We start from the raw sequence: 15944 nt of genomic DNA on the forward strand, positions 1-15944 counted from the left end.
TACCCTGAGACTCTAAGAATAACATTCAGTCTAAGTACTTTGAGTTGCAGACATATCACTGTTTCATTAATCAAATATCAAACTGAGCTGTTTGGTGATGTAAACTGTTGCTGATTTCTCATTCCTGTAGTGTACTAGAACTGACCACATGAAGCCCTTGTGAGCTCTAAAAAAGCAGCACACTGCCATCTATCTCTGTTTGGGTTCCTTTTGTGAACTTGGACTTGTCCTCTTATCCTCTACGTGCTCTAAAGAAGGATTTCCTGAACCACAGAACAGGATCACTGAATATGCTCTGCAAAAGCGGAACTGTTGGCTGCTGAGGTGTTAAACATTCAGTCTGCAGACAGTCACTTATTTCCCTCTTCATTTACCCAAGGGAAAGATGGCTGTAAAAGTGTACTTCTGACATACAGCGTGCTGCAGAAAAGTAGTTGGTTTGCCTGGATATACTCACACTGAGAACTGGAAGTAAAGAGAAGTAGTAACTTGCTCCCCTTACATGTTGTTTGGATCAGGAGAATGGTGTGGCTTGCTTTTCATCTGGGATTATCATCTTTCTCTCCCTAGCACTATACTCTGCTGAGCTTGGCTTTCACAACCCTTGGCATGCAGGTAACAATGGTGTTTACTGTTTCAGAAGAGTACTGTTAACAACAACGTTCTTGTTTGGGCTCTCAGTTATCACAGAGGCTGCTGTGGTAACAAGTGTTGGACAAGATGGTACAGAACTTTAGGTAAATAGGTAAGTCTGGAGCCCTTGGAACTAATGCAGAGATGCTTGTTGCATGGCACTGAGATACTGAAGAGAGAAAGTTTTACATCATCCTTACAACGATTCAACGGCTGCAGTTTCAAAAATCACATAGTGGAGACTGCTGTTAGCAGGCTGAGGGCGTTCAGTAGGTACGTTCAAGGGCAGCTTCCTCCAGTGCAGGAGGACTGGGAGACCTTAAGGTCTTCCCACCAGTTGCACAACCTGACCTACCTTATTGACAAAACTGAAGCTGGTGTTTAACTGCATATACAGAGGAGGGGAGCCCTGTTAAATGACCATTAAAAAGTGTATTGGCTGTCTAAATCTGAACTCTTTCAGCTTGAGACAAATCTTTGGCAACGCAGTGTCTGATCCAGTTACAGCCCAGTTGTCTACCCTTCTTTGCAGCATTATCATGTATCGTTGACTTGCTACGTGAACACGCTGCTTAAATGCACTTCAGCTTTTTGGTGGTGGGAGAAGTCTTCCAGCTTGCCTAGGCTGTAATCACAAAGCCAAACTTGCCTTTTAGCGCCAGTGCTGAGTCAAGCAGCTTGTGCCTCCCCCTCACTTGTGCTGGTACAGCTGTTTCAGAAGCTGTAGGGTGCACAGCACATCACCTTGTGTATCTTCAAGATAAGCTTTTGTGGGGATCAAGGACAGTGGTGCCAACTGGTATGGCAGCTGTCCTGTACAGTTCAGCAATACTGATGAACTAGGCTCTGGGGTCAGATGACGAAGTTGCATAGCTATGCTGTTTTTCTTCACCTCAGCTACTTGTTGAACTCTTACAGCTTGCAATCCAATATGAGTTGCTTTCTACTTTTTCTGCTGTAGTATAATTTAGCTGGTTTGCCTCTTAGCAGAGTTGGATACGTGGCAAAGCTAGCAGGAAAGGCTGTGTATTGGTACTGGAAATGAGAAGGAGTGGGAGAGCCCACGTGTGAATGGGAGGTTAAAGCTCAGTTGTGGAGAGGCGGCAGGGAGGGAGGAGGCAGGTACTGGCACTGTCTTGTTGGCAAGAGAAGTGTACTTTGAGTTGTTGTCTTAGCAGAGGACTTCTGTGCAGCAGCGACGATGCCTGGCGGAGACTCGGCAGTGGTGGAGAGTGAGTGTGGGGTTCTGGAGAGCTTGGGCTCCATGAGGTGCTGTATCATCTGTTGTGGCTCAGCTGCAGAACTCTGATAGGGCAGCCCAGGGCTCTTTCTGTGCATGGTTAGCAGTGGGGACTGTGAGAACTGTTTGTGTTACAGCCTTGTGAAAACAGTCTCTTCCTTCAGTGTTCATTTTGCTTTTGTTTCAGTTCTCCCTAAAATGTGATTTGCATGGTATGCTTTAGTTTCTCCTGTTTTGATTCTGCTTCTCGTTCTGGGCACTAACTTTGCATGCATTTTCCCTGGTCATGCTTCGGTTTCACACGGTGCATGTGTGTGTTAGTGATACCACCAGCTTAAGAACCATTTTCCGTGACATGGAGAGGGATTGAAATACCCCCTCAAGATGTCTGAAAGTAGTTACTAAAAGATGTCTGAAAGTAGTTACTATACACACTATGCAAGGTACATGATCTAGAGAAGGCAGTTTCTTAATGTAAATCCAGTTACTCCCTGTACAGCTCTTAGCTCTTTGAAATTTAATGTAGAAGTATGTAATAAAACTAAATTATGGCATTCCATGCTGGAAAAGCTGGATGGGAGGCTTTCTGAGCTACATGTTTTGAAGGGAAGGCAGGAAGCTGGGTGTAAGCTGGAGGCTGGACTAAAGGATTGTTTTTACTTAAAAGGTTCAGATCAAAAGCATAGTCTGAGCAAAAAAAGAAAAATTAAAGCCTCTTTGAATCGCTCTTTTTCTTAAACCTGTTGGTATTCCTACTGACATCTTGTTTATCCTGGAAATGAATATGAAAACTGGCCTTCTGACATAGCTGCTTGTACAGCCCAATTAAGCACTTCCTTGAGCTCTTCTGTGACCACAATGCAGATGGGGCTGGTGGCTTCACCTGTTCTGGCTGGTAATCTAGTGATCAAACATGGCATAATTGCAGCTGGCATCTCTCACCTTACTCTTATCTCCCTATCCCCACTCAAAACTGTGGTTTGGGGTAGCTAATTATTCTCTGAATTAGTAGCTGCTGATGTGTGAGGACTACATGTAATGTATGTAACATGCAATTACAGCCTAAAATGATTAGAAGATGCTGTGTGAATCTTCCAGGATGAGCAGCAACATGAAATAGTGTCATACTCTGATCTTCAACTCTGTTTTGTGTCTGTAATGGCCTGCAAGGATCCAGTTAGCCTGCAGTGTTTGTACACCTTTCACTTGGCAGTGTCAGAATCTGTGGTGGATGCAGGCATTGCCACATCTGCTATAAGCTCGTTCCCATCCTCAGCAACTTGGATGTGGTGAGAAAGGAAAGAAAAGGTTAATAATTTTGTCTACCTTTGTCTTGGTGTTCTAAAGCAGCGTCCTTTGAGGGGGCTGGAAAAATGCTGATAAACCTTTTAGTAGGTAGAGATCCTGTTGTACTCTCCAGTGATATGCTAATAATAGCTGTGGTTTTTAGGCAGAGAGGAAGAGGGCTGAGGAGCATGCTTTGTCGCTATCACTACCTTCCAAGTTTTTCCTTGTAGCTATGGAGAAACATCTCTCAGTTCATGATGTGCTTTCAGGAGAGCAGTTCTTTCATATACAGTTTTTTTTGCTGCTTATTTTCTGAGATTGGGTTAGGGGTTGTGCTGCTTCTGTCTTAGCCTCTGCTTCTTGGTGTTAATGAATACAGCTGAATTGGAAGGTTGACTTTTCTTGCTCATCATTACAGTGAAGTTGCCCTTCAGCCTCTCTCTCCCCTTAAATGGAGAATGCAAAATGCCAGCTTACAAGTACTTTGTATGGGGATGAGAGAGCTGACTCCTCAGAGTGTGCTGATCATTCAACAGAGGAAGCAATTCAAATCACTTCAGGAGTAGACAGACCTATTGTCTGATTAGTTGTTATTTAGGTCATTGGAGTATCTTTTCCCCCACCCCCTTTGCTGGCAGAACTGTAGCTTCAGGTTCTTTTTGCTTTTCCTAGTGCTTTATGTAACAGTTCTAGATCCCTCCCTCAACATCCCATTGCCCTGAAGGAAGAGAGAGAGTTAAACATGGCTTTCTTCCCCCTCCCCCGTTCTCCTCTGTCAGTCTTATTGGGTATCCAAACAAGTCTTTGGAACTTAGCTTGTCAGTCCTATTTATAGCTGAAATATTCAAAACATTTAATTATTTTTGGCCTTAAAATGAGCTACTTGGCAGTATTTGCTAGTCAGCAGTGAGAAAGCAATGATGCATTAAGTTCTGCAGCAGCCCCTTAACTTTCATGTGGGTCTTGCTGTGAGTTAACTGCATGGAGTAGCACTGATGGAGAAAGGGAGGATTTGAGCTTAAATCTAGTGTGTTTTTTTTTAATTTATTTTTACAGTGGATGTCAGGTTTTTTTTTTGTCTTGTTCAAATAAGGCTTGAAAGTTAACCTACTTTTTTTCTATGCTCTGAAACTCAATTTACACCTGCCTACGCTCTCCTTGGTTCACTACTCCAAAATGAGAAACATTTAAATAATTTGTTTCCTTTCTCTCTAATGAAAATTTCCTAGGTGAAGCTCCGAGAGAATGCATTATTTTTACATGTGGTGCAATGATTTCTTCATAAGGCCTTGTTTTAAGCTTTTAATTAAAGCTGCCAACTTCCACAGGCTGTCGAAGTACACCAGAATTTCAAGCTGGATGGTTTAAGATCAGCGCAGTCCACTTCAGCTTGCTTTGCCATTCAGTTGTGTGGACAAAGTGATGGTGAATCTACACTGAGGGGGGAGGTTTAGGTTGTTTTGTGCGGCCACAGATGTGTGGTGTCTGTGGATGATCAGGAGAGGGGCTCAGGTGTGCTGAGAGCTGAAGAAGCAAGGCTTCCACCAAAGTGTGGGCTTGTAAATGAACAAGATTGCAAGACTGCTAGCTTTGAGGCTTAGACTTCCTCATGTCTCTGTAACTCCTTGAGGGAGCAAATAGAAGGAATACTGATGCACCATCTACACTAAATGAAAATGACTCATTTAGTTGAATGTTTATAGAGCTACTAAAGAGCAAACAATTTATTTTAATGTGTCAGCTCCTGTGTCCAGAGATGCTTAAATGTGGTGTTGATCAGAAACACACTGTATCTAACACCAACTGAATTTAGTAATTATGTAATGTTTTTTTAACCCTATGAAAGAGCGTGAGTGATGCGTTTAACCTGCTCAGGCTCTGTTTGTGTTGAAACTTAAGGGTAGGTCTGATGCTTTGGTTCAATGAATATGCAGGTTCCTCCTCCTAAGCATTAAAAGCAGGCTGTCTCTTTTATTTTCATAGCATGCAAGTTGAGCTCTTGTTCCCATGTTCTTACATTGGAGGACAAATAGGTCATCAGCTGCTCACTGTGCCCTTAGGGGAAGCAGGAATTAGCTTTTGTTCATTTTACTTCATACTTTAAGAAATGGGTTATTTAGTTGAGTTTGTTCAATTGAAATATTCTCTTTACCTACACAAGAAGCTACTGTTCTCACAATCTGGCTTAGCATTTCAACAAATGTTGCTTGTTTTGGATACTTAGCTGTTGTGTCAGTAGTCCTGCTGTAGTGGTTGCTGAGCGGAGTGCTGAACTTCTGGGGAAGCTGGGCAAAGTTGGTTCCTGTGGCTGTATCTGCTTCCATTCAAGTCTGTCTACTTTTGTGACTGCTTCTCCTGCATCTCCTAGGCTGTTTGACCTGGCTTAGGAAGCTATTGCAGTAGCTCAAATTCTTAATCTGAATTATTCAAGCTGTGAGGGGCTGAAATGGAGTAGGGAGTGATTAGCAAATCACTGTAGTCATAGGGCTGAATGGACAGCAGGCTTCAGGGCAAGTCCAGTCAGTGATCTTTCTGCATCAGCTTCTTCCAGAACAAAGTATGTGACTACAGACCAAAGTACGTTAGTTTAATAGTGCAGAAGCTTCAAAGGATGGATGTACTGCTTGAAAAAATTCAGCTGTGGCTTTCTAGGCATGTTATCACTGCTCTATGAACTCTATGAATGCCATATGTTTTGTCAGATGAGGCTTTTCTGTAGGTACTGAAAGCCTTAGGTCCAGTGTTCTGTGGGCATTTCCATTCACATGGGCATTTCCAACATGGAGGCAAGCCTTATGCCATGCCTCTGAAAAAACTCTTCTCCAAGTGCTTGTGAATGAGTGCACTGCGACCATAACCCCGTTTCTGGAATGGAGCTGGACTTCCCCACAGTGTCAAGCTTTTCAAAACAAAAAAGAGCTGACAACAAGAACTAACAAACAAAAAATCCACCCAAGGCAACAGAATTCAACTACTTAGATTGCTTCTTCTGCAATCTGAATACCCTGTCATGGAGACCTATACAGAGAGGTTGCTGTGAGCTTGGTGAATTCAAACTACTGTCTAGTTGTCTAGAAACACTCCAGGGCAGGGATGACCTTTCTGGGAAAGCCACTGCTTATGCTTGCATTGTTGGAGTACTGGAAGAACCTAGAGCAGTGTGTGGTCCTTAGATGAGGTGTAGGACAAATACATGTAAATTGAGTTGGTATTTGTGCACTATGTCTGTGTTGGGATAGGTGAGGAATGGGGGGGGGGGGGAACAATGCACCAAACCAACCAGGAAAAACAAGAACACCCAACTGATGATGAGTAGAGCAGTAAGGAGTATTCTGCACTTCGTCAATCCTGGCTTGACTTTACAGTGCTCAGCACATTTCTTTTATGAACTACATGCAGGCTTACTGTAATGCTCCTGCAGCTTTTGATGAAAATTGACTGTGGAGTGGGACTTCTCCTAATCATTGTTTTGAGACACTGCTGTGGAAGTAGTTCTTAGAAGTGGAATGCGATCCTTCTGCCCAGGATTCCGAAGCCTCCAAGGAAGCCTTCCAGAGTATTCCGGTGCTACCTGAGACAGCAGCTAGCAAAGTGACAGGGTAAGCAGTCAGAAAGTAATATCAAGAGGCCAGATAGCTTGTGATATCTGCCTGGGAGCCAGTGGCAGGTTAGCGTATGTTGGTTTTGTTGCTGGGCTGAACAGTAGTACTTGTTCCACAGTTACCATATTTAACATTGCAATGTTTGTCCAGTTAACTGGTTTAAAATCTCTTGAAAGGCAGGGTATTCTGTGCCACCTGAGAGTGGATTTATGAAACCAGCTCTTCTGGATGGATCAAGTTTCCTTCACAGCTGTCAACACTGTAGTTCTCCACCCTCAAAGTGCTTGATTCATGGCAATGATAGTGTTTTCTGTAGGCAGTTTGGGAACTTGGAGATATATTAAGCTGTCTAGTCTGACCTTCCCTTCCCTCCCCTGAAGGAGGGGGGGAAAAAAGCAACAAAAACTAAACAACCCAACAAAAGAATATCCCAAACCAACCCACTCTGCCTCCTGACTTGATGCACTGGACTTTTCTTTCTAGTCTCTGTTGGTAAGTAAAATATAATGGACATTGAACAGGACTAGAGATTAAACTTCCATACTCTGTTATTTAAGCTGCAGGGTGCAGAAGACTATTAACAAGGCATTGTGGACCTTTAGCAGACCTATCACTTCCAAGCTCTTGATAGCATTATCAACTTGTGATAGGGATTACGTTTGTTTAGAAAAAAAACTAATGATAAAAGATCATACTACTAGTTTGTCTGGAAGGTGTTTTGGCTTGAGGAGGCTTTGGGTGGCTGCTCTATGTATTGGCAGAAGAATGTTGCTAAGGCTCTTGCTTTGAGATCTGCTAAGGGTCTGTTGACTTCCAGGAAGGAAAAGGTGGTTAGTGTCTGACTCCTGTTCAGGGAAATCGCAGATGTTGCTTGATATTATAGAATCATAGAATCCTTAGCATTGGATGGGGCCTTTAAAGGTGATCTAGTCCAACTCCCCTGCAATGGAAAGGGACGTGCACTACTAGATTAGGTAGCCCAGTGCCTGATCCAGCGTTGCCTTGAAAGTCTCCAGGGTTGGGGCATCCACCACATCTCTGGGCAGTCTGTGCTGGTGCCTCACTGCCCTGATAATAAAAAACACAACACAGTCTATTTTACTTTACAAAACTGAAGCATTATTGCAGTTGAAATGGAACAGATTTAAGAATAAGGCTTTTACGAAGCAGAGTTAAACGTTGTCTAGGGGATATGTAAAAGCAGAGGTATACTTTGCTAGAACTTGAAAGCTGCTTTTTCCTACTTAATGTTTTTATCGATAGAATTATTCTCTCTTTCTGTCAAAAAGACAAGGGCTATCTTCTATGTTTTTTGGCCTACAAAGAATGCTTCCTATATGGGGCCAATTCTGTTTTGTGAAACTCTTTCAAAAAAGAGTGTGTGTTCAACTTCTGAGAAGAAAAAAGCTTTAGGAGGAAGGTGGAGTTTTTCTTCTGAAATGGTGACCAGTATTGTGTCAATGTACTTTGGTGTCCAACTGATAGCTAATCTTAAAGCTACTCCTGTTTATCAGGCCTGTGGGTGCAGCTGAATGTTTTGGCCTGCTCTGTCAGCCAGACTGGGTTAGGGTGCTGCTGGGAGCTGTTTTGTGCACTCACTTGGATAATGCTGGATAACTTAACTCTAGCTCCTTAGGATTTAAACACTCAAGATTACCATATAATCATTTGAGTTGGAAGAAACCTTTAAAGGTCATCTAATTCAACTCCCCTGCAACGAAAAGAGATACCTACAGCTTGATCAGGTTGCTCAGGTCCCTGTCCAGCCTGACCTTGAATGTCTCCAGGGATGGAGAATCTACCACATGTCCAGGCAATCTGCGCATGGGCAGACTCAACTATCGCTCCCCTCTCCTGAACGTAGTTTGAAGCCCTACTGGCTTTTCCCCAAGGACTCTCTTCCTCTTGGGAAAGGTGATAGGTGTCTGGTGGCTGCAAGCCCAGATCCACGTAGGCCACCCCATGGACAAAAACCCCCCAATATTTTGGTTGTGGCACCAGGTATTTATAGGTAGACTCTTTCCTCCTGAAGTTCTACACTGGCTTTATATTATATTCAAAGCAATACATACGTGCATTTTTAAAGATTTACTGCCATTGACCTTTGGAGCAACACAAGTGCAATGCTTGAAAATGGAGTTGTCCACTCTAATTTACAGTAAAGTGAAGTGCTGTCAGAACTGGCTAAAGAGGCAGCCTTTGGAAAAACTCCAGGGTCACTGTGTTGCCAGGCTTTCAAGTATGTGGTAATGATTCAAATGTCTTGTTACATCAACAAAACAGTGTGTTGGAGCACTGTTCAAAGTCTTTTGCTGGGGATGGGATCTAAGATGCATAGTCTGGCAGGAATGACTTGGCTGAACCTGTGGATGTTGGCAGGATCTCTGCCATGTATGAGTCCAACTGCATGGGTTCCGTGGTGCCTTGTGATACTGCTCCTGGTCTGCTTCCACAGGGAACGCTGGGCTGGGTAATAACAAATCTACATACAGCTGCTTCCTCTCTTTGATAAAAGCCATGCTAGGGAATGTAGGCATGACAAGCCATCCAACACAGTGAAGCTGATACACTGATGTTCCCACATACTTAACTGCTGGGGAGATGCCTCAATCAGCTTTGTGCACATGGAGTTCTGTAACTAAATCTGACCTTCTTCCAGCTACTGAAAGAATGGACTCTCAAAGGTTATTGATTCTTAGTGTGAATAAAATGAGCTCCCAATGTTCTTTAACTTTTTCTTTTTGTAGCAACTTGTACTTGCTGTTATTGAACCATGCTTAATGTGTCAGAAAAACAGCGTGGGAACTGTTTTGGTGTTTCTCGCTTTGTTTTAGACCCCAAGATGTTACTCCTTATACATGTGTGTGAGGTTTTTCCTCTTTCAAGGCAATGAACAGGCATTCTGCTGTGTTTGAGAACTGAAGCAGGTGTTGGAATTAGAAAGGAATTTCATCATCTGCTGTTGTAATCTTGGTCTTGCTTGTACATGTTGGTAACCAAAACGGACTGAAAACATTTTGACAGCAGCAGAAGGTGATTACCTAAACTTTTTTTTTTTACCTCTTTGGAGCTTGTGTTAAACTAACTAATATTTCCTAGATAAAGAAGAAACCTGCAATTTTTAATGCAAGTTGCATATAAGAAGCCTTGAAAGGTCTTGGTGCTGAAAAAGTTTCCTTCTGTGACTTCTTAAACATGTGGAATGCTGGAATCTGAAATGCAGACGATGTGCAAAACTCATGAAGATGTACAGACAGCAGCTGTTGATCTCATCTGCACATGTGCATTCCCAACTGCATTACTCTTGTTGCTGGAATGAGATCCTAAGCATGGATTTTCATAGAAATGTCTGGTGTCTTAAGGTCTGACTTACTAATGCAGTGTAACCTGTCAATTTGCAGGTAAGCATTATGAGGAGGAAGAAGAGGAGGATGCCCTACCTGACTCGGATGTCATGCCAGATTCAGACGATGAGGTGGATTTGGATAAGCCACGCCCCATACAGATTGTTCTCGCTCATGAAGATGACCATAACTTTGAGTTAGATGAAGAAGCATTGGAAAAAATCTTGCTTCAAGAACACATCAAAGATCTTAACATAGTAGTTGTGTCTGTAGCAGGAGCTTTCCGCAAAGGAAAATCTTTTCTGCTGGACTTCATGCTTAGATACATGTATAACAGGGTGAGTAATTTGGCCTTTTTCCTGCAGCAAAAAAAAAAAAGTGATCTTTCAGTTGTTTACTTTTGTATTTGTTGACTTGAGTACAAATACAGCAGGTAAAATTTCTTACAGAGGAAGAAGGGAAGCCAGCTGCTGTGTGCTACGACTCTGTAAAGAAGTGTATTTAAGGTGATGGTTGTCCAATATGTAGTTGCTATAGTTATTGCTTAAATTATTGGGGTCCTGATGTAAGTGGACTTGAGAAGATCTTGAGTCAGGTGATCACAGTGGCCTTCTAGTTGAGGTTTGCAGAAGGTCTTATCCAGATAGTGGCTTGGAAGAATATTCCTTTGACTTGGTCTCCTACAGTCATGTTGTGCCACTGTCTTTATCCATTGCTGCAAAAAGAATCTTAGCAGATGGCTATTGGAGGGTTAAATCTGCTTACTGAGATGTGGCAAACAGGAATGTGTCCCTGAACATAATCCAGGAACTTTTTTAGGTGCTTTTCAGTCATTGATTAGTTAATGCCTGATCTGAAGTTTAATTCCTCTACTTTGTAGCTTTTGGCTTGTCTACTATGTTTTGAATTTTTGGCTGATACAGAAGGTGGCATAGGGCCTCCTGTGAATGTATTCATCTGCCTGTCATAGGTTGTGATGTGTTTCTTTGTACAGTGAATATTAACAGTTCAGTACTTTGCTGCTTTTTGAAAGTCTTAAGTGACAGAACAAGAACAAATTCCTTTTTGGTCACTTCTTGGAGTTGGAATTCATGGTAGTGGAAACTTGCCTTTGTGCTAGCTGGCTTGAGGAGAAATCAAGCGACCCCTGCTTTTTCAGGAAATATGGGAATATTGTAAAGAAGCTGCTGGTAGCTGGCAGATGGAGACTTTCTTTCCCTCACTCCAAGTAATGCCTGCTATTGAATTCTTCTCACTGATTTGCCAAAAGTTCCATAAGACACTCACTAAGGGTGTAGCAGAAGGAATACTAAATAGTAAGTTGGTACTTGCAACTTCTTAAGACTCTTTTAGGCTACAGAGAAATAAACATTTCATTGATATGGCTGTTCAGTGGGTGGCTCTTCATGTATATAAACCTTCTGTAGTGTCATGTTTATAATAATACCCCCTCCCCCCAAAAACAATCAGCAACAAAACTCCCAAGAAATACAGCCCTCTGAGCTAAATGGGCACTAAGTGGAGACAAAAATAGGTTATCCCAAAAATAGGTTTGCTCTTCAAGCAAATACTGTAACTTTCAGATTGCAAAATAAAAGTGCAGAGAGCAAAATGTATTGGAACATTTTCAATCTTGTGTAGTAATGTTCTCTGTTCACTGTACTATACAAACACTTTTTTCAGTTTTCTATAGGTGTCCTTTAGATACCATTTGCTGACAAGCTCAGCCATTTGGTGTTACAGCTATCTCTTCCCTAAAAAGAGGAGGTCTTGCTCTCCATGCGATGCTTCTGGCCAGGCATTTGTGTTCACAAGCTGTAATGCTCGCAGGCCCTTAGCTGAGCTGACTGTGCTCATGGATGCATCAGAAGATGCTGCACTTTGCTGAATTGTTTCCTGCCAGTGACGTAAACTGGCTCTGGGGAGGAGTATGACAAACATAAGAGCAGCTTCAAACTTGAATAATAGAATTTGGGGATGAGGAAAGATAAGTGCAGTGCCTCTACTTCTGAGCCTGCTGAATTTTATGTCAGGTGGTGTCATCTATGCTTACACAAATTTTGGTACAGGAGGGGAGGTGGAGCTTTGGTGGGGCTTTATAATACTTTTAAGTCTGATCTCTCTAACTTTATTACAGTCTGTATTTACTGTGAACTGAATGTTGGCCTTTGCACAAAATACCAGTGCATCCATGTTCAATTCATACGCTAATCAAGCAATCCTGGGATATTCTGTTCCACTTAAAGTACATGAAAACCTTGCCAAAATAACGGTGACATCCCATTTTCTTGTCTAAGACCAAGAGCTAAGAGTCATGTAGGAAGTTCCCATTCTAAAAATCTAACTTGTGCTGCTGAAGTCAAACGTAGAAGTTTTACAAGTCTGAAAGTGGCTGCTGACTTCAGGGAGAATGGGCATCTCATTTCAAGCACTGATAATTAATGTTATCGTTGCTTATTTGAGATGGAACAGGAGCTGCTACTGAATAGCAGCAGTATGTGTTCAATAAAGCTGCTGCAGTGATCCTGTGATCTCTGCGTAATGAGCTTTATAAAGAATTGGGTGCAGTAACAGTGGTAAATTTAAATAGGAAAGCTTTTATTATTTAGAGGTGTGACCATAGCTTGTATTAATCTGCAAGATGCACCTCACGTTGATGGCACTAAGGAAATAAAGCTGCATTGGACCTTTCTTTGATATGAAATACATTTAGAGAGACTAATACAGTATTATGGTGCTTCTTACAGTTTGATTTCCTGTAGGAGCAAAGCCTTCCAAAAGCCAGCTTAGTGGATGAAAGCTGTTAAAACATTGTTCCCTGGAAAGGAGAGCCAAGCTAGGAATGCTTCAAAGTAATGCAAAGCTCAGAGTCAGACCCAGGCTTTGTCTGCATCGCCTACAGGACGAAGCAGCTTGAGCTGAACTTCTGCTTATTAAGGCACTAATGTCTCCTGTTGCATGAATCACATGAAGTAAAAAGTGATTTTATGCAGTTCTCACTGAAATACTTGTCAAAACTTCGGGTAGTTTTGGTCTGAGTTTCTGTGCATAGGGCAATATATGTCTGGACTAAATTGGGAAAAAGTATTCTTCCTCTTGAGTAATGGGTTATATTGCTGAATAACGTAACAACTGCTTTTGAAAAAAGTGCAAAGCTACAGTCAGCTACAGTACGTCTGTGAGATCTGATTCAGCATTGCAGAGATCTGTCCTGGGGTGTACTGAGTCCCAAAGCAAGCTTGGAGCTCTGATTTCTGCAGTAGTCAGTGGGTGTGCAGTTGTGGGGTACAGACAAAACCTCAAAAAGATCAAAGCTTCCAGGGAATATTTTTGTGTTACTCTTCTTCTCATTGGTTGTAGGTATATGTGTGTGTTAAAGACAAAGACAGAAATACCTGTAAAGAGCAGTAGTTTGCTTCCCTTAGGCGAATACATCTTCTGTATTTTTTTTTTAATCTGCTCATTTGATTTGCTTTTGCCATATATGATCCAAGTAGCAAAGATGAATGGTGTGCACTTAGCTTGGGAGGATGCTGATGCAGATTTGCTTAATTGACTTTTCCTTTTAGCACATGGATTTTCTCTGCAGAAGGTGACAGTGTGTATGAAGCATACTTTTTTCTCCTCCTTTTGAAATAAGCAGTTTTATTTATCCACAGCAAATATTTCTGTATGTGCAGCACATCATTGATGTTCTCTGAGATGTGAAGAAGTCTGTCGTGAGCTATTCTGAAAAGATGTGATGTGGAGTTAGCAAGTTAGGCTGTAGCTTAGTGAGTGGAGGAGATGCCCCTTTGACCTCCATTATGAGCACACTTATCTTGTTACTGATATTCTCTGGGTGCTCAGAGGCAAATTCATTGAAAATCTGTTTCTGCGTTATAAAGGCTTTTCCCTAAGCTTCCTCTTCACTTAAAAATTTGCTTCCTGCTTTTCCAGGATTTCAGTGTGTGTAACCTATCACAGTTGAAGTTCCTTAGAGTGCCTGTTCATGTTTCCTTACTTCCCCAGTACGTAAGCTGCTTTTGTGGGCTAAATCTGTTCACATCGTGTCTGGAATCCTCTATGTGAGCCAGTGCTCCATTCATTGCCAGTCCTTGAGGACTGAAGATCTTGCTACCATACCAGCAGCCAGACCTTAGCTTCAGTCTGTATTTGACTGCCCAGCAGCCTTTCCCAACACAGAAGACTTGGCCTGTGAGCTTGTAACATGCATGTGTTGATAGGTACACATCAGGCTCTCAGTTTTACCTTGTAAGGTGAATACTAATCACTTGGGAAAAGTACTTTCTGTGACTGATGTATAGGAATCCTCTAATCCTTGTGCTTTCTTTTTGGCTTCTGCAAGCAGCAGTGGGATTCTTGACTTTTGCCTCTGTTAGTGCAGGGGTTTAGATGCTTATTTAATTTCAGCAGTTGACCAGTTTGCAGCGGAGAAGGGGGAGGATCAAGTTGAAATTAGTTCTCTGTTTCTCGCAGAGGTTCAGCTGTTTCTGAAGTTACAATACATGGTGTTTACAACTGTGTTTTGGAGAGGAAGAATAGGCAAAGTGGAATTGATGGATGAAACTGAGCTGTTTTCATCCTGACTCTGAGCGCTTGAGACTTGAAAGTTACACATGTGCACTCTTCAGTGGGTAAAGATCTGGGCAACTGCTGAAATGCAATAGACCACAAAACAAACTTTTTTTATCATCTACAATGTACAGTTGAGAGCATTGTGGTTTTTAATTCTTAATGTAATGTTGCTATTCAGCTTTGACAAAAATGAAAGAGCGGTATGAAAGTCTGCTAAAACATACTTGGAATAAGAAAAAAAAAACCCTTGGTATTAAATAAGATTTTTTTTCTTGTTTTGTAGACTTCTCCTTGTTGGATAGGTGGAAACACAGAGCCTTTGACTGGGTTTACATGGAGAGGTGGATGTGAACGGGAAACCACTGGCATCCAGATCTGGAGTGAAGTGTTTGTAATTGATAAACCCAATGGAACAAAGGTAAGTGCTTGATTTAAACAGTTGTGTTTAGTGATTTTTGGCCTCTGGGTGAAGAGTTTTAATGCCATGGGTTTTGTGGGGGCAATTCAAACATCGGTTGGTTCCTTTCTATTCACTGGCTATGTAACGCATTTGGAAACCTTCTATCAGTGCAGGTGTGTGTTTTCCTGCTGGTATTCAATCTCCAACAATAGTCCATTTTAAAATTACTTTGGCGAAGTCTGTTTTGTCCAGGCCAATGGGTGGGTTATCCTGTGAATGTTCTAAAACTATGTTGGTTATAAATACAGTGTACAGGCAAGTGCTGTGATAAGAACAGCTCTAACAAATACTGCTTTTGGAGCTGAGATGTGTTCTGGCTTGTAACTGTTCTGGCGACATGTAGCATGTAGCTGTAAGCACTAGAAATGCAGCTTCAGTGGCCAGAAGATGGTTGTTCTGCATAGTTCAGCAGCTGGCTTATAAAAACAAAGTACATCTACTTGTGGGAAATACTTTATATACTAACTGTACTTATCAAAATTGGTGCACCTTTGAACTCTAAATTGCTGTAACTACAGAGTTTGATTTCAGATGTTTATTTTCATGCTGAAACAGTCTCAGTGTTGCCAGTAAGTATTTACTCCCTAACATCAGCACTGTATTCTTAACTGTTCTCCTGAACTGTAAACTCTTATTTAACTTCCATAGTCCTTATATTACTGAAGTGCAGTGAGAACATTTGATGATGAATTAGTATGGGAAGCTGATTTTACCATGCTTTAGAGCAAACCAAGCAGTTCTCTGACTGGAAAGCAGTTGAGTTATGAGGATCTGTTGGTGCTCTGGAAAAAAAAAAAAAG

The 15944-nt window shown here is 41.9% G+C and overlaps 1 protein-coding gene across 4 annotated transcripts in view; it reads left to right on the forward strand.

Annotated features, from left to right (window-relative positions):
- The window catches only part of ATL2 (atlastin GTPase 2), a 37402-nt gene that overhangs the window by 5475 nt on the left and 15983 nt on the right, over positions 1 to 15944 (forward strand). For 3 of the 4 annotated variants that reach the window (XM_048934770.1, XM_048934769.1, XM_048934771.1), the window contains exons 2-3: positions 10164 to 10444; positions 14968 to 15102. In XM_048934770.1, coding sequence (XP_048790727.1) covers positions 10164 to 10444; positions 14968 to 15102 — 416 coding nt within the window. Of the gene's footprint in view, positions 1 to 6559; positions 6760 to 10163; positions 10445 to 14967; positions 15103 to 15944 lie in introns of all 4 variants that reach the window. The other variant, XM_048934772.1, reaches the window with a different exon arrangement.

Source organism: Lagopus muta, chromosome 2, assembly GCF_023343835.1.
Source record: "Lagopus muta isolate bLagMut1 chromosome 2, bLagMut1 primary, whole genome shotgun sequence".
NCBI lineage: Eukaryota > Metazoa > Chordata > Aves > Galliformes > Phasianidae > Lagopus > Lagopus muta.